We start from the raw sequence: 18378 nt of genomic DNA, 5'->3' as shown, positions 1-18378 counted from the left end.
CATCTGTTTCAGGTAGTTACAGTGACTGAATCCAATCAATAGGAAACAGATTTAGGTAAGCACAAAGCCAGTGTAGCTGTAGGCAAGCCCCTGCAGGAAAAGGTCCCCTCAAATGAGCATTTTCTGCATGCAAGATAAGCTTATACCGCTTCAGCATGACACCTGTCAAAATGCAGATTCTGATAAACCAATAATAGCAAACTTTGAAAGGTGAAAGCAAACACTCAGGAACAAGCTGTGAAAATAAATCCTTGCAACAAGGTATTCCAGACAGGCGGGGGTGGGTGGTTGACTTCAAGGGACTAGTTTTAACAGGTTATGTCAACAGGAGCAGAACACACAGAGGAAACAAAAAGCTGAGATTGTCCCTGACTGGGAAGCAACACAGGAGGGGCGGGGAAAAAAGGTCTAAAAATAAAAAAAAAAGCCAGTTAAAAAAATCATAGTTCTCAACCTTTAGTATGTATTAAGAACAGTTTTTTGAGTAGTGATAGTGAACATGCTTTAAGTGACTGACTTTCTCAGAAACAATGCGGGTTTAAATCCATTGTTTCAAAAAGGCATTTGAATTGTGTGTGAAATGCCAGTCTGCAAGCAGGGGGGGAGGCGGCCCGACCAGCAAGCGAAGACAGCGCTTCTGCTTAGCCAGCTGAACAGCCTGGAAAAGGTGCCAGGTCACCTGCTGCGGTGACCAACGACTGTCTCATCAATGGCAAGGTAAGGACAGACATCTATGATGAGGTGGTGCATAAGGACTCTCAGTGCCCTCACCCTCCCTCAACTTAACCTCTAACATTTACTGAGAGCCTGTTTCCTTCGAAGCCTGCCCTCCCCTCGCATAACGTAAGCGTTGTGCACCACAAAGGCTGCTCTTCTGGGTAGGAGGTAATCCCGTCATTACAGGGAGCCAGAGATGTGTGTCTAATCCCCGGCGCTGTGGGAAGGGTGCGCAGGCCAGGCCAGCCAGCCTCCCGCTGCCATGTGGCAAAGTCAACAGGGGACAGACTGCAGCTGACTCCAGCAGCGCAGAGCTGCCGTTCTGCTGGGCCTAAAGCGGCAGGGGTGTGCGGGCAGGAGGGGTCACTGCCTTGGGTGACCACCAGTGCCGACACCAGTCTCCTATCGTGCAGATGGCACCCCTGTAATATTCCTTGCAAGGTCGCTTTTTCCAGTTACTTAACAGTTTTCCTAGGTACAGGTTGCCATAACTTGGAGTAGAATTCAATAAAATCAAACTGAGATGTTAAACTAGAACATTGTATTTGGCAGCAGAACAAAGACTACTTCCAGCATTTTCTGTAATTTTGCTAGTAATATGGAAATAATTATGTTTGTGTGGTAGTTTGAAAAATAAGCTTTGTTTCAGCATAAATAAAAGTTGTTCTCTCGTCCACATTTTTGTTCTGATTAAGACAGATAATCTTTTAGTGAATACATTTACTACTCCTTCAGAGACATTCCTATTGTAAAGATACCAGCTATGATAAAAATGCAAATTCTCAATTGCTCTTTCATGTTGGCAATCCTCAGGTTTGATTTTTATACACGGAAGAGGTGTGGGTGTAAAATATATGCCAGAACTAAAGGGAGCAGAAGGTGTGTAAATTCATCACAATGCAAGAATTGTCATCCAACTCAAGCCTGGGTGGCTCTCCAGCTACAGGATGTGATCGTACACAGGTGTCTTACCTGATTCATCTCTCACTGGTTCCCAGTGCAAGTCATCATCTTTGTCCTTCATCCACCCACACAGTCCACTATCAAAATTACAGCTGTGGACCAGCACACCTAGGCAGAACAGAGCAGACTGTCAAAAATAAAAAAGTGATTTGGATTGTTTTCATTGGGGAACTGCAGCAGTTTCCCTTGTGGCTGACAGTAGCAAGTAAATATGAAAACTGAATGCAGCAGAAGGGACACTAGAAAAATTAATCTACAAAAATACTAAAACAATAAAAAGGATGCTAGTGTTATTGTTAACAATTCACACTATTGTTGTGCTAAATCTGTTAAGAAAAAAACACTATAAAGGTTCACTTAGGTGGTGGGCTTTTTTCTTTTTACAAAGCATAGTTTAAACAAGGGGCGTAAGATGTAGGAGTCCTGTAAAAATGCATCAAAACCCAAGAAAACTCAACAAATCCTGAACCCTGAACATGATCTTTACCTGGGTCATCGTTCGCTTCAAATTCATCAGCGGTAATCCCTCTTTCGATTTCAAGTATTTCAAACAGATTATTGCTCACTCCAGGCTGGCGTGGAACTGAGAGAAAAGTAGTTTTTCAGAAATGAGTGAGATAAAAGTAGTTAGTGACCCACTTCCTTATCTTCAATAAAAACCAGCAGAGCAGCTCTGGGCATTGCACCTTCCTTGGAGAATTCAATATATTTAATTATATTTGACATGAAGATTCATAAACTTTATGCCTACGTGACTCATGATTCTCAATCTGCTGAAGGCTCGTCAAATGAAAACGCCTTTTTAACCAGGGGAAAAAAAACACCACCCCACCACCAAAAAAAAAAAAAAAGTTTAACCTTGAAGCACACTATTCCCCTTCAAATGCACTTTTAAAGATAGTGGTTTCTCAATAAAATAAAGCCACATTAAAGCCTTTGCTCAAACTTTAAAATCCAATCACCTTATTTATAGGAGAATCTCAACAGGAGGCAATGGCACTTGGAAGAGGCCCCGCATGCACCTAACCTTTGAAACACAGCTGAAGGTACCTCTGTCTGCAAAGGATTAGAGCTCCCTAATCAACTGGACTGTACAAAAAAAGGATTGTACTGAGAGCTGAGAAGGAGCAGTTCTACTGGAAGCTGGAATTCAATTGTAATTATAAATTTTTATTAAAAAAAAATAATATTTTTGCTTCCCAGCGCGGTCTGTCCTTCAGCTGCTGTTCTTGGCTGCGAGCAGAAGAACACTTGGTGATGTAACGGAGGTTATTAGCCATCCAGCAGCCAGGACGATCTGAAATGGAAGAGGCCTTTGCAGGAATGATGGCTGCCAAAGTCAGGTGACTACAAAGACTTCTACTTCTGAAGACACTGTGCCGGTCTATATAAGTCTCCAGAAATAACACAGCAGTGTCATGCCTGATGGACAGCTGTCAACTGGAGACAAACAGATTGCACTGGGTAGAGCTGTCTTGGAAATTCCTCTTTTAGAGGTAGGTCCCGTGCATAATTAATGACAGTCATAATGTGTTTCAGACATGCCCTTAGATGTTACAGATGGAGTTGTAAGGGCCTTATCTGTTAAAAACTTGACATGTTTTCCATTTGCAGTGCTAAAATAAGCCTCTATAGGCTTCTTAGGCAAACGAGAACAAGAAAAAAAGGAGATGCTTTACAGTTCTAAACTGAAATAAAGGACTGTTGTTTTCAGGAAATCAAATCAAAAGTAAGAGGGAACTTCTTTTGCACTAGGACAACATATAAGTAGCACTGCTGCAAGAACTCTAGAGCCAGAAGACAGAGGAAAGCGAAAAATAAGAAGGAAGTAGCTTCCCGCTTTTTGGAATTAGGACAAAGTAAGCAGTCTGATAAAGGTCAACCAACTGCTAATGTGTTTTAAAGGTAATGTTACAGACTACAGATCTTGGATGGAAATTTTGTATCATAAAAATAAATCAATTAAAAGCTTGAAGTCTGTAGGAAAATTATTAACTCCTTAATAGTATATAGTCAGTTTTTGAATCATTATGTCTTTTTCCAATCCTTTCTAGATTTTGGGTTACACCTATTTGCAGTCTAGGTTATTAATGCTCAAACAGCTTCAAGGACTTTAGGTTGCCTTGCGTAGTAAAGGCCAGCTCATTTTTAAGGACAGATTGTTTCTAATAATATTTTTGCTGCTTTGTTTAATCAGGTTTTTTTGCTTACCTGATTAGAATTTTTAGATTTAACATGAAAGGAACATTACAAATGTGCACAGTCCACACCACCTAGGCCAATAATCACCCTGCAGTACATTTACACACAAATACTATATTCAATTATATGAAGAAAAAAAACCCCATATCTGTTTACCTCAGGCAGTAAAAAAATCGAAACAGGAATGCTCTAAAACCATCGTTCACCCTTAATCCCTCCCAACCGTACACTGCTGTGTTTCCTAAGAGCTCTATGAATAGGTAGGCGGGTCAGTTGAACAAGCGCGTCCTACAGCTACAGTCACACCTGCACAGGGATGCTGATGGCGGTATAAGCTGCTCTGATGTGTAACATCATGCACGTTCTTACACTGCTCTGACTGCGTTGCAGTCATGGACAAGCACGAGCAATAGCTTACAGAGCAGATGTGTGTGCGAGCCGTCTGTGTGTGCCTAGGGCACCGCCACCGTGGTACACACAGCAGCTATCGGCACTGTTTAAATTCAGCTGCAGTGGGTTTGCTCAGGGATGTTAAAAACTGGCAATTCAATTTCCTGGGCTTACTGTGGCCAGCCCCCCGGGACAGCAATTTTTGCCAGAGTATTTACTTACAAAGCCTGCTAAACTAACAGCATCCTGTAAGTGAGTTACTGTCGTTTCTGGCAGGACAGTGCTTTGGCTGCAATTTCACCTCAGATAAGCCCTCACAGTAGTTTCGCTCTGCAGGCTGCTGCTCCCCACGGAAAGCAGCACTCCCCATGCATGAGACACGTCTGTGCGGGACCCCCAGGGATATCACCTTGCCTTTCCTCTTCTCGGAGCGTGCTAAGGAAAAAATACAGTTTCCTATGCTGTAAAGAACAAGCCAGCGACTCACTTCAAAACTGCTGAGTGCAGCATCCATGTGTACTACAGCTGCATCTGGAATGGACATGCAGCCTGTTCCTGAAGTGTCTTTACATCTGCCACATCTGCATGGCACAGGGATGGAAAGAGGCCAGCCCACGGGAGCAGATGGAAACGCAAGCTGCACTCTCCCTGAGCTGCTGGGGGACTCCAGCCTGCAAAACCTGAGTGCCACCAGCCTCTGGCACCCACCTGCAACAGGATGCCTGCATCATCTTCTTAGCTAGGTTGACACTGAATTTAACACTCTCACCTGTATCTTCCTGTTCTTCCCCCATGCCATAAGTTTTTCACAGGGACCATAGGCTCAGACCACAGAGAGGTAGTTACAGGGCTCTAAGTGAACACTGTGGCAGAGCACATTGAGGAAACCCGCTGCCGTGCTCTAAGGTTTGTATGATGCTCGGGGTCACAGTCTCAAGGTATGTACTTGCCCTGTAGATCCCCTTCCCAGTCCCCCACAGCTCTTGTTTATGGAAAATGCTGCAGGAAATATTAGGAATTTATTTTCCAGACTACTTTGGTTTATTTCCTAAAACGCCATTTCTAATGCACTATTTTATACAAACCTGGGTTACATCTGTGCGCACATACAAACATTCTCCAAATTAAAGTTGATATATTTGCCTATAATTAAAGCTTGACAAAACCAATATTTCTTCAGATCTTTTCTCTAAAGTCCTCTCCGAACACTGTTGTTATGAACTTTAAACCAGTCACTTCAGTGCTCAGACCTAATTAAAAGAATGTGCACTCGATACGAAACAAGAGTTACCACAAGAGATGCAGGACTTCAAATATGATCCATCTGTACACTTCTTTTCACTGTGACTACTAATATGTTGAGTGGTGATGGTGGGAGGAAGTATTTGGCACAATTATTTTCTGCAAGCTTTCCAAGCCGTTTCTGTGTACTTTATATAGCATATCAGTGTGCTTTTCACTTAACTTCAATGGTTTGATAAAGCTTGTTAAATATAAACTTGGCTTCTTTTTCTTGGAGAATTTTATAAGCTCTGCGTGAGCCAGTACATCAATAATGCCATATTCTCAAAGTTCATGAGCTGAGTTCTTCACAGATGCATGGATGCTGGGAGGAGTATTTAGTAACTGTATAAGACTGTTTTCTTTTCAGCTTTTTAATCCTTTGGGAAAACCATAGGACTTTTTTTCATGTACTTGCTAACTGCTGAGCTTGGGAGTATAAGAGAAGGAGTGTACATATGTCAGCTTATTTGTAATTACAGAATAATCACTGTTTTGGTGTTACAAAACCAAAACAAAACGGAGTGCAGCTTCATGTTGTTAGTAATTCTTATTACTATTAATAATGCACTGTTCTGCCTTACAACAAACACTGCGCTCTTATGCAATGCCATTCCACACGATTGTCATGACCAAGCTTCCCGTTTGTTAAAAACAAAACAACAAAGGAGACAGATTTTTTGACTGAATAGTTACGATTGGAAGTTGTTGAATTCCACTTCCAAAAAACACCCAGAAATTATGGGGTCTCACGCAGAACTAGTAGAAAATAGCTAAAAGGAAGGGTAGCCCTGAGGCCAGTTGGACTTAGTAAATAAGAATATGCTGTGTTTTTGATATATGCTGGGCTAAAAAGGAGGGGCAACAGAGAGGTGACACTTTAGCCTTTTATCTGGATACCTGGAGTGTCCAGGATACGCTGCCTAAAACTCCACAGGCTCAAATTCTACAGTGTGATGTATTTCAGGAAGGGCCTTCATGGACTGTCCCACCCTCTACAGTACCACATGCATAAGAGGGAAGAGATGGTGCTTGCATGTGACCACTCCGAGTCCAGTCTTGCATTTCTCAGGCAGTTACAAGGCTCATTAACTTTAACCTAAATCAAACATCTTATTATATACCTTTCCAGAAGATTTTCTGAAAAGTAACCTGCCTGCTCTTCTATGAGCAGCTATGCCGGAGATGCAGAATGCCAACTGAGTTTCACGGAAATAAGTAGTCTACAGAAGTTTGCATATCAAATCTGGGGATAAAAATAGCTGGAACACTGTTGGAGGGTGTGATTTCTAAGACTCCTAGATCTTATGATGTAGCTCCAGAGTACAAACAGGAACAACGTGCCTGTCTTAAATACTTCAGTATTAAGACAAACACATTTTAATAGGTGCCAGAACACTGAAGACAAACGAAATGCTATTGTAAAATGATGCTACTCTAATGATACCAAGGAGTAGCAAAACCCACATTCTTTGCTTTTAGCGTTTCCCCTTTTTCAACAGCTTCAAGGAACACATAACTGCATTGACTGCACTAAGGAATTTCAGTCACTGAAAGGGGGAGAAGAAAGAACCAAGTTTTACTACAATCTTTAAATTTTTTAATAACCATTCTGAGAAAAGTCTCCCAATTCCAATCTTTTGAGCTTACTAAGGGCTAAGAAGGAAAACTGCTGAACTGTCTTTTAATACAGATAAGGAGTTTTGTTCCTGCTTTCTGGTATCTAGTATTATGCTTTGTCTTTCAGTTTATGCTTTTAATGCTTATCACTCAGATCCTGATGGCAGCAGAAAATCAGAGTTTTATTAAGTTCATTCTGTTTGTTAAAGACTTGGTCCACCTGGGTAACCAGAAAAGATTCCTCTGTACTTCACTGTAGTCTGTATCAGTCCTGAAATAGTTAAATATTAAGCCATCGCTGCATTCCTCCCCCATTGCCATTCCCCCCATATCCATATCAGGAGAAGATTATCCCTGGTGCCAGATTCCACTGTCTGCATCTGACTAAGTGGTTCAAAGGCCAAGTGCAGGAATTCGATTTTTAAAAGATACTAATTTTTTTTGTTCTCTGAAAAAGCAGCTCCCCTAGGTCACTGCAGGCATTTTTAGAAAAGGGGTAAAGCATCTAAAGAAAAGCAACAACTTAATACCTTTAAAAAAAACTGCAAAGGCATTTAAATAACATTATCAGCATTGTTATCATTTGTGTTCCTTGTCACCACTGAACAGACCAATTTCACTGGTCCTCAGCTGATTTCAAGCTGAGCAGCACATTTAAGAGTGCTCTGAAGTGAAAACTTAGGACAGATTTACTCAGCGTTTGGGACGGCAGGTCAGATAACTGTGAAGGGAGAAAATAGCGAGCAACAAGTCACCAAGGGTAAGCTCAGGAAAATATTAAATAACAAAAATCTGGGAGATGCTTACAGAAAACAAGTACACTTGCTCAGGTGTGTTTCCTCTCCTGATATGGACCAATCCTAGACCACCAGTATGTTTGCAGGATTTGTCCTAATGCACTAGCACATCTGTCAGCAGCCGCCCCTTTGCTGTGGATTGCCTAAAAGATTTATAGCCTAACACCTATTCAGGAAGGCTAATAAGCAAAGCAGTGTTTACTTGTCGTGCTGCTTTCTGGAAATCTGGCTAAGGCTTCAGAGCCTAAGGGGGGGGGGGGGGGGGGGGGCGTGAAAGGAAAGAAAAAGTGCATGCATCACAAGATAAGCTAGTTTTAAAACTCAGCTTTCAATTTTGACATCTTCAGTAGGTGCTAAGGACTGGAACATCACAACTGCCAGTGTTTGCTGGCTGTCTCTTATAGTGCTCTCTCTGCTGGGTTTTGGCTATCCTTGTATGATAAAACACTACCTCTCCTGTGACTCTTCAAGATACAACAGCCCATGGCAACACAGGAGGAAGCAGCCATCTAAGACGGCACTTAACTCTTCTGAAGACTTTACAAAACTGAAGTTAAGTCCTGCTTCATGATCTGAGTGGATCTAGCATCAGTTTCCTTCTCTGTTTTCCAAGACAATGAGTGTTAGAACTGAATTGTTGCCTGCATTCTTCCGTGGGAAACAAATAAAGGCGGCAAGCCAGACTTTCTCTTCTCTTTCCAGGCAGGCTTATGGGGACCACAGTGCATATTCTTTTTTTAGAACTAGCTTCTTTGCCGCCTCAGCTGGAGAAGCAGATGTTGTGAGAAAATGAACTTAAAGAGGGTCAGTATAAGCCAAACAAAATCAGCTCATATCCACAAGCCAGGAACACTGAAAAGATGTCTGACACAGGTGAAATTAAAACAGCAACAGTTTTAAAGAAGCTGAAGGAAGTATCTGAAAAAGCTCCTACCCTGAGGAAATAGGCAAGTGAAAAATCCATAATCATTTCTGGAGGTAGGGAGGGTCTGGCACATCCACATGGCAGATAAGCAGCATGTCAGAGGTTAGCTAAATGTTACTAGTTATTTCTGTTTCAAATTCTGTATTGTCTTTGACATCACGGTTGTTTACATTGTGTCTGGCTATGAGGAATGCTTTTCGAGAGGCCCTGGCTTATGCTCGGTGGAAGCACTGCCATCCTGAGCTTGCAGTGCCTCACACAGAGCATCTGCACCCTAACAGAGTCAGGCACTGCTGTCCCAGGTGCCGGGAGCAGGAACCTGAAGCTTAACCCACCCAGCAAACGCCATCGGTAAGCTAACGTGAAAAGCATTTGAATCAATGCACTTTACCTCGCATTTGCCACTGGCCCAGATCATGCACAGTCAGATCTCCAGCCTAACTAACGCCCAGGAACTCAGCACCTGCCAACAATGCTTCCATGTTGCTGAATCATGTGTGTGAACCCTCGTGTGATGACTTTTGGGGATGCAGGAGTCTCTCTGTACTGTCCTTAGAAGGGCAGCACTCAGACCAGGCAAGGACAGGCTGAGTTACGCCCATCCCACTGCAGTAATGCATGTGGCTGTAACTTTTCTAACGGCTTTTCTAGATGTCCCACATGAGGAAATTTAACTTCTCCTTCCCCATAAACTCCTACAGTAACAGGTTTCAATAGGTGAAGTGACACCTTACTCTACAATCAATGCTTTCCTTGACAAGGTAGCACATTCTTCTGGAACAGAACTGTTTTGCACCCAACTGTAGGTTTCAAATCCTGAACTTATGCTTTTGTGCACGCACTCCATGAATGCCTCTGGACAGAGAGAAGGTGGGACGGGACACCAGTGACCACTACCTAGATGATACTTTCAAAGTGGCCAGAAGAAAAAAGGGGTGGGCGGTGGGTGGGGGAGCAGGGGAAGAGTGGAAAGGAGAGAAAGAGAGAGGAGAAAAGACACCAGTTTCATTAAGGAACACACTACTAGCATCATGCCAATTCCTATCATTAGAGCACAAGTGGAATATGCCTTCAGTCACAGGTATGTCACAAACATATGTATATTAAATATTACTTTAGCAAGGGATAGAATAGTATGGGATTAAAGACACATATCTCTTGACTTGATCTGAGGAGCTATTTGGCCCTGTATTACCGACTGAAGCCAGTAACGGCTGCTGCTACTGCCTGACCTGTTGAAATCCTGCTGCGCTGTGCACTGAAGCCTTTGAAGCTATGTACAGTATCACAAACCTCAAAGGGTGGCGGCTGACTTAGATAGTTGATAAACACTTTGCAAAGATCTTTCTTCCTGTGTTTTCTCTATGTACCATAATGTAAGCTTACAGTCAGAAAATAACTGCTTTTACCTTCCTACTCTCCAAACCCCTATATCTGAAGCATATGCACTTAAAGCATTAGCTTCAAAATCTAGCCTCTAGGGACAATACAGAAAGACTAATCATAAACAGTAAGCATTATATAGAGGATTGTTATGACTTCATAAAAATAGCTGAAAACTATCCCTCTGCTTTAGAATTCCAAAGAACACTTGCAACACGAGACACCTGGGAAGCGCAACACTAGAGTCTAGAATAATTTCCACAGATCTCTATTTTTAACTATTGGTTCCCATTCTGTTAAGTTTGGGAGTCTTTACTATATTGCTTTTTAGAATTGTACATAATTTTTTTAATATTTTTAACTGAATATAGACTGTTTATAAAATAACCTTGAAGAAGCCAAAAGCACAGTCCTCTGAGCAGTACGAGGATTTACCTTCCCAAATTCTAAGTCAGCTTTACTCTCCATTTTAGATTTCTCAACCGTCCACAACAGATAAAACGTCAACAGGGAAAACAAACCATTTTTTTACAAGGAACAAAATATTTCACTGTGTAATGACCTAAGAGCAGATAGCCCAGGAACTTAGCACACACGTGCCAAAGCAACCAGAAAAAAAACCTACCATGTTGCTTGTATGCCTGCTCTGAAACAGCGAACTTTTCCCCCTACTACATTGCTTCAGCAGCTTCATCGTACAACAAGCTGAAGGAGATGGGCTGATCAAACACACCCTCCCCATCTCTAAAATTAGCAGAACTAAAGATGAAATTGAGTGTTGAGTATTTTGTGGCAGATATGCATAACTCTGCATGTGCTAGTAATGTCTTCTGTGGTACGTACTAAAGCTGGCGTAGAAATGGTGCTGTAGATTCCAGAGAAGCTCTTAAAGTGGCATGTGTTCATGCTTTGAGAATCTTTACTATCTTCGGCTTTTCCTGTATCCATTTTCATAGATGCCATCCATAATATTAGCCTCTATGTTATTTTTATGCAATTTTCCCATTGCTAAGTCATAAACATCCAAGACTATTTGAACACATACAATATAGGTGATGTAACAGTCTTTAGGTAATCAGACATAATCCTATTTCTTATAATTCTTAAAGCTATGGAAATACACTGAGTGACTCTCAACTCCCTGAATGTGAATCTGTTGACCATTTATGAGTTATGTTGCATTTCAATACTTTTCAATAAAATGACTTTCATTTCTCCAAAACTTCCATCTGAAAGTGTCATTAGGTTAAGCACTTAGACAGCACGATGTACACACAAATAATTTCAGGAAGAAAAAAAGCAAAAATTTTTGGTTGATTTGATTCAGAACTTCCTCCCCACATTTTTGTTAGGTAATAAAATCAATTATTTCCGATTATTTGTGCAGCTTTACCACATGACCATTTTCAGTTTCATGTCTTTGCTCTCATTGATAAAGTGTTCTAAAAACCCAAACAGTTCAGCACATGCATTCTCCTCACTGCATCTACAATTACTGATAAACGAAAGGATATATAGAATCACTTACTGAACACATCTCCTCGGGGTTTCTGAGGATCTAGGTGGATCCTGTTGTCATCTGTAATTCCTTGGGAAGATGTAGTTTTAATGGGAACATGTGGAGGCTCTTCAGTTGTTGTCAAAGGAGTTCTTTGTGGTGGTAGTGTAGGTCTTAGTGTCATAGGCTGAGGTGGTGTTGGAGGTGGAGGCCTCATCACTGGCTTCGTTACTGACCTTGTTGTCACTGGCACATACCTAGTGGTTGGCTTTAGTGTCAGTCGAGTTGTTGGCCGGGGTGTAGTACGAGTCGTTGGCCCGGGTGTAGGTTGAGTTGTTGGCCTGATCACTGGCCTTTCTGTAACAATAGCAGGTACATATGGTGGTCTAAGGGGTTGCCTTGTGCCTCCAGCATCAGGAATCCTGTTGGTTATAGCACTGCCTCCCTTAGGGAGCGTGCTGTTGCCCTTGAATATATCATAGGGACCAAGTGGTTCAATCATAACATTAGGAATAACCACAAAGGAAATCAAAACAGGACCAAAATGGACATCAGTCTCTTGCTCCAGAAACTTAACAACACATTTAATTATGACACAGAGTCTTTGCTGAAATAATTTCTCTTCTTCTGAATGTTTCCACTAATTAGAAACATAATTTATCATCAGCACTACTGAATTATCACATCCCTTTATATAGTACTTCTCATTACAACAGTTTAGAGATGATACAGAAGGACTGAAGGCCAAGAGACTTCCATCCCCACCTCCTCCCAAGCATCAACTCTCTTTCAGAGTTGGCAGAATTTAACCAAAAAGCACTGTCAGCGAAAAGGCATGGACAGGAAGAGTGTGTTAAGCAACCCTATAAACTAGACAGTTTGTACTCGGGAGCAGAGGTGAGTTTAGTAAGACTCCCAACCGTTTTGGTCATGGACGGGCACATACCTTCGGCTTAAGAATGTTATCTTTCAGATCTCTCCACTTCTAAGCTTTTCTCCTTGTCAATAGGCATTAATCATTTTACAGCAACTGAATCAAAGCCAATAGTCTTCACTTAGATCTTCACCTTTACTAAACACCAGCAAACTAAGTAAACATCATTTTTTCTGCCTCCACAAAAAGGTGGACTGAGCACCACCTACACCACAGTAACAGTGCCTGCAGTACCATCTCCTCCAATATTTCATAAAGAACAAACTTTAGTTTGGTTTTACAAGGGGAGTTTCTGCAGACATGAAACACAGGAACATCTGTTTTGTTATTTATAATTTTCTATTTATTAATAAGCCTTTTCTATCTCACTGGAGATCTTAAAAGCCCCAATAAGAACTCTAGTCATATATTTTGTGTACAAGTGTTTCAAGTATAACACACAGTTAACATGAAGAACTACTGTCTGTTAAACAACTAATTGTTTGATGATAGCAGCTAAAAAGGTTTTCTCTCTGGCCACCTGTTTATTCCTATTCCTTGCATACCTTGCATTTTTTACATTATGGTGTATTAAAATACAAAATGCACCTTAGGACTATGTGCCAGTAACACACGTGAGTGTCCACACATGATTGCAAGCACTCAGGTTGTGAACGATCACCTTCGCCAGATCACATTACCACGACAGCTACAGCCAAAGGCAACAAGCCCACAATGGTACTGCTCTTTAGAGACCAGTGAGTCACCAAAGACCAGAACCCACGTATGAACACAGGGTCCTCAACAAGGTTCAGATGTCAGAGCTGCCCAGTCCTGAGGGATGTCAAATGTGGGGGAGCTCCAATAGCCTACTCTGTACCAAGGGGGATGGCTGCTTCTCCCAAGAGAAAGGTGTGGGAGGGAATTCTCCAACAGGGAATGCTTCCAGAGAAATCCTCCCTCTCGGCTCTGCTTACGTCTGGGGAGCAGTAGGGAGCGACAGGGTGAGCTGCTGAAATGGACCAGCTGCACCGTGTACATAATAAGAGGGTATGAGTAATATGCACTGTTTGACCAGACCTTCCCTGGTTACTCAGTTGTTCTCATCCTGAAGCAATCTCTAGAATCAGGCTGTGAATAGGGAAAATTTCTTCCCAATTATGAAAATGTCTCAGGGAAAGGTATTTTTACCAAGGCATGCTAGGACTCAGAAAACTCTGACTACGTTCCTTGGCCACTTATTAAGTATTAAAAATAGTTAAGGGAAACTGAGCCTGATAGGGCTGTATCTCAAACTTTATAACACTGGACACATTCAGAATTCCTTTTTCAAAAGGAGCATTACATACGTATGCAGTTTGTTCCGTTGTCTCTGTACCCTTCTTTACACTTGCATTTGTAAGATCCTGGTGTATTGTAACATCGTGAAAAACTACCACATTGATGGTGGCCAAGGGAACATTCATCTATATCTGCAACAGAAAGTTAAGTGAAAAGATCATTTACACCAAAGAAACTTGACTTTCCGCTTATCCATGCAAAACCACAAACAGTAGTATGGTCATTAGGAAAATACTATTAATTTTGAAAAATTGAATAAAATGGAATTGCCAGTGGGAAAAGGAAGATACACAGTCACAAATCAATGTGGCGATACAAAAATTAGGGTAAAAGGGAGTATTGTGCAACTCTGCTATTGCTTAGCTTATACCTTAGCATCAGCTTCAAAGATGTGGGTAGATTGCAGTTGAGATCATGAAGATCACAATTTTAATAACCACTTCTTAAAGGTGACATGATAAAAGAAAAACCAAGTGTAGAATATGCATGTTCTTAATCACACAGATATTAAAATGTTTTTTCATAAAATGCTTCCTCTATTATACATCCATATAGATGTTTCTATATCAAGTAGAAACAGCTTGAAACATCTTACATGACATTTAAATGTCTGTTAGTGATGCAAGCAAAAATCTCCAAATTCCAGTGCTCTGCATAGAGATTTTTCACCACAAAAACCCCATACTTAAACATAAAGCAATGCCTCATTACCTCCACATGATCCTTTTTTCAGTGAATGGATCATAACCAGTTGAGCCTCTGGGAAACTAAGAGAGTGGGACCTGGGAACATCTTTGTTGAAGGGCATACACCAGCTACATTCCAGTCCCATGTATACACAGATTACTTCCTAACCCCTGCCTTTTCCTCACCCATCTTCAGGGGAAGGAAAGCTGGGCAACTTGAGTTGGAAGGAGCTGGAGTGTGCTCTAGCCACATTTTCTTATCTTGGATCTTGGTGCATGCTATGGAGCACACCTGCGTTACAGCTCAGACACAGCCCAGGCTCACATGCTGCTCCAAACCTGCCACTGCCTGCGCACAGTGAAACCTGTGGGGACAAAGGCTTTGGAAAGGAATTCCTGGGGTCATCAGCTCTGCTCTCCTACTAGCTTACACAGGAGAACCAGTTACAAGAATGGGGGCCTAATATATACTCTTTATTTTCATGGTCTGTTTCTATAATCCACCCTTCCCTAAAATACAGATGCAATGCAACCTAAAATAGCCTTCCTCAACATTTCAGCCATAATAAGTTAATGTTACTCTTTAAACAATTAATTTCAGTTTAGAATATGCAGCTCTATTACATGCACAAAAGAAATAAGTTATTATTACCATGGCATTGGTATTTGCCTCTGATGTACATTAAATCAAAGCCTTTATGACACCTGCAAATGTAGCTTCCAAAAGTATTGACGCAGTGCCTAAATTCTGGACAGATAACTCTCCCAGTAGCACATTCATCAATATCTGTGGAAACAAAGGAACTGTATTACTCTTAATCACAGTTAAAATACAATCTATGCTATCTAAATTATTAAACTGGTCTCACATAATGAAAAACAAAAGAAGCATAAACAAATTATTTTTTAGAAGGTCCTTTAGGCTACAAGCTGGTCAGCCAGCAGTAATACCCGAGCACTTCTGGCTGTGCCATCTCAGTTTAGCTCTTGGTCACATGGCCAAGTTTTTATGCCTCCTGTGCCAGAAGCCTTTACAAATCCTGTGAGTGACAAGAGAAGCACCGGCATAACAAACATTGCTACTCAATTTGGAATGCTTGCTCTATGCCCTTACCATCCTGGTACCCTTCCCCTTGGAGCAAAGATGCTCTCTGATTCCCCACAGAACACACAACAGCTTCTTCAGGGACTTAGAACACCTATCCCTCAAAATTGTAATGGTATTCATCTGAAGAAAGGCTATTTTGTGATATTTGTATAACTTCCTTTTGTCCCATTAACTCTTGCCTGGTTATAAACGCGCCACCTGGACTTACAGGCAAGGAATAATAATAAAAACTACCCCAGTAATGCTTTTTCTGAAACATGTGCCTGAAACAGTGTTCCTGTAGCACAGGTCATACGTGCGTATTTGAAGTACATCACCCTGCAGCAGGAAGGGGGTGGGTTTTTTTTAAATCTCAGGTGTCCCTAATCCATAACCTGCCCATTGAGCCTATCAGGTAACCTTCCCCTGTTCAGAACTTGCTCTAAACAAAGAGAGTTCAAGCTAATGCCAAGGGCGCGGTATTTCTGGGTCTCCTACCACTTAGTTACTACAGGCCCAATGCTTTATGAGTATCTGCTCTTTGCAGTCTCTTACCCTGCACAGTGCCTGCACTGCTCTTTCACAGAGAAGCTGGTCATGGGACTGACCTTAAAAAAATCTCTGAGGTGCTAAGACACACGGCTCCCATTTGCCCTGCCAGGGGCTCCCAGCAGGACCTGAAGCAGTGCTTCAGCAAGCAACATCCAGGCAAGGACAGAGGAGTGACAGGTGATGCTCAGTAGATGTCTGATGCCCCTCATCTCCCAGAAGCTCCAGCTCTTCATGCTGTCTAACAAGCCAGACAGGGGCCCAAGGAGCAGCTGATGCTCGCCCAGCACTGCTTTCACTGACTGGGAAACTCTCAGATGAGGTCAGGCTAATACACAGAAGCTGCTTGTGCTGCCGCTCATTTTGTAGCTCTTGGACAGTGAGCTGAAGCCTGCCAAGTGCTTGAACCCTAACTCTTCACTGAAATAGAGACCTGCCACGCACAGCTGCCTCTGATGCATGCCACTCCTGATGATTGTTCATTATCTACAGGGCACAGTTCAAGCCTTTGCTCTGGAGCTCTATCAGGCTCTTGATCTATGGGAAAGTAAGATTTTGCTCTCCACACAATTCTTTTCCCAAAAGGAGCACTTCAGCTGCAGGTGTCAAGACTGCAAAACAAAGGCGAGTGATTGATGCCCTGCTGCTTGTGAACGAGGCCTGAACAAGGCAGAGAGAAGCCCAAGTCTCCTGCACTGCACAGAAAAAAAACATTACCACAAAACTTCTGGTTAGTTAGGGCAGCTACCTGAGGCAGGGCAGACATAGCCTCAAATTCTCCAAGCTGTGTTTCCCAAAAGAAGTGACCCCAAGCCATGAATTAATGGCTAGATAGGCTTGCCCAGCAGCTTCTGCTGGCACTGTCCCACTCTGCATGAAGAATTACTGAGGACAGCAAGGGTTCGGTCCCTGAGCTCCCACACCCCTGGCCTGCTCTGACATAGCAGCTCTCCTTCACTCTCCATTGAGAGCACTTCTGCAAAGCTGTGGTAAAGGCCTGAATGAGAAAGAAAACAAAGCCAGTACGGGGCACCTCTCCACATGCCTGAATCTCCCTATAAACCTGCCTCTTGATTTGAATGTATTATTAAAATTTTAGGCTTTGAGTATGTTATTAACAGTCTTAAAAAAAATCTACCGTGTTCCTTACCCTCATTTAATTTACAAGCCGCAATTTTCTAGCTTCATTAAAATATTATTTCAAGGCTGCAAATTTCAGACCACTGATTTCTGTTAAATTAGTTGGGGTTCTTTGTTGGTTTGTTGGATTTTTTTATCTTTAAACCACAACTTCTAAAAGCAATTCAGTAAGAAAAAGATTAGCCACTGAATATACTTCATCATGGCATGGATTACGTTCTTTAAAACCTAATGTAGCTTGTCCCGCCTTTTTATTCTGCACATACTCATGTTTTTACAAATTCCCATAAGGCAAGAACTATGTTAGATGATGAGAGCACTGTAGCAGTGTTGTTTAATTTTCTAGGCAACTATATGTCCTAAAGATACAGAACTTAACTGCTAATCACTACACTGTTGAAACTAACATAAAAACAATGAAAAAATGTAACAGTCTACCACTTGCATTTAATATGAGAGGTGGGTGGATGCTCATTAGTAGTGGGAAAACCACTTTTCGATCATCAGCTAGAACGTGGTATGCAAGTGCTTACATTACTTTCCTGCAGTTCTCAAACAGAACAGTGACTGTAGCTTATTTCAAGTGTATGGACCTGTGCCAGTTCACACCTGGGCCCAAAACGTGTAAGGCTGTTTCCCTTTGCCTGCTGCAACATGCTGTGGCTCATACCCACTTCCTATGAAAACCAGCGCATGAAGGTGTGATTTGTAGTCCGATCTCAGCGTGCACTGCCCTAGAGGTGCACAGCCAGACTTAGCGCCCGGGAGCTGCTCCAAAGGCAATACCAGAGACAGCACCTGAGGTAGACGCTCAGCATCCATCAGAGAAGCAGAATTACAAAGTCTTGCTTCTTTCTTGCTGTGAATATGACCATGTTACCAACTC

General features: G+C 42.0%; 1 protein-coding gene across 2 annotated transcripts in view; it reads right to left on the bottom strand.

Moving 5' to 3' along the window:
• The window catches only part of NPNT (nephronectin), a 55409-nt gene that overhangs the window by 6983 nt on the left and 30048 nt on the right, over window positions 1-18378 (bottom strand). For both annotated transcript variants that reach the window (XM_056327912.1, XM_056327922.1), the window contains 5 exons: window positions 15369-15503; window positions 14039-14161; window positions 11807-12133; window positions 2168-2263; window positions 1690-1788 (listed from right to left, as the gene is read on the bottom strand). In XM_056327912.1, the coding sequence (XP_056183887.1) occupies window positions 1690-1788; window positions 2168-2263; window positions 11807-12133; window positions 14039-14161; window positions 15369-15503 (780 nt within the window). The remainder of the gene's footprint in view (window positions 1-1689; window positions 1789-2167; window positions 2264-11806; window positions 12134-14038; window positions 14162-15368; window positions 15504-18378) is intronic.

The sequence above is a fragment of the Falco biarmicus genome, chromosome 1 (genome assembly GCF_023638135.1).
Source record: "Falco biarmicus isolate bFalBia1 chromosome 1, bFalBia1.pri, whole genome shotgun sequence".
NCBI lineage: Eukaryota > Metazoa > Chordata > Aves > Falconiformes > Falconidae > Falco > Falco biarmicus.
Note: the sequence above shows the minus strand (reverse complement) of the source record. Positions and strands in the feature narration are given on the sequence as shown.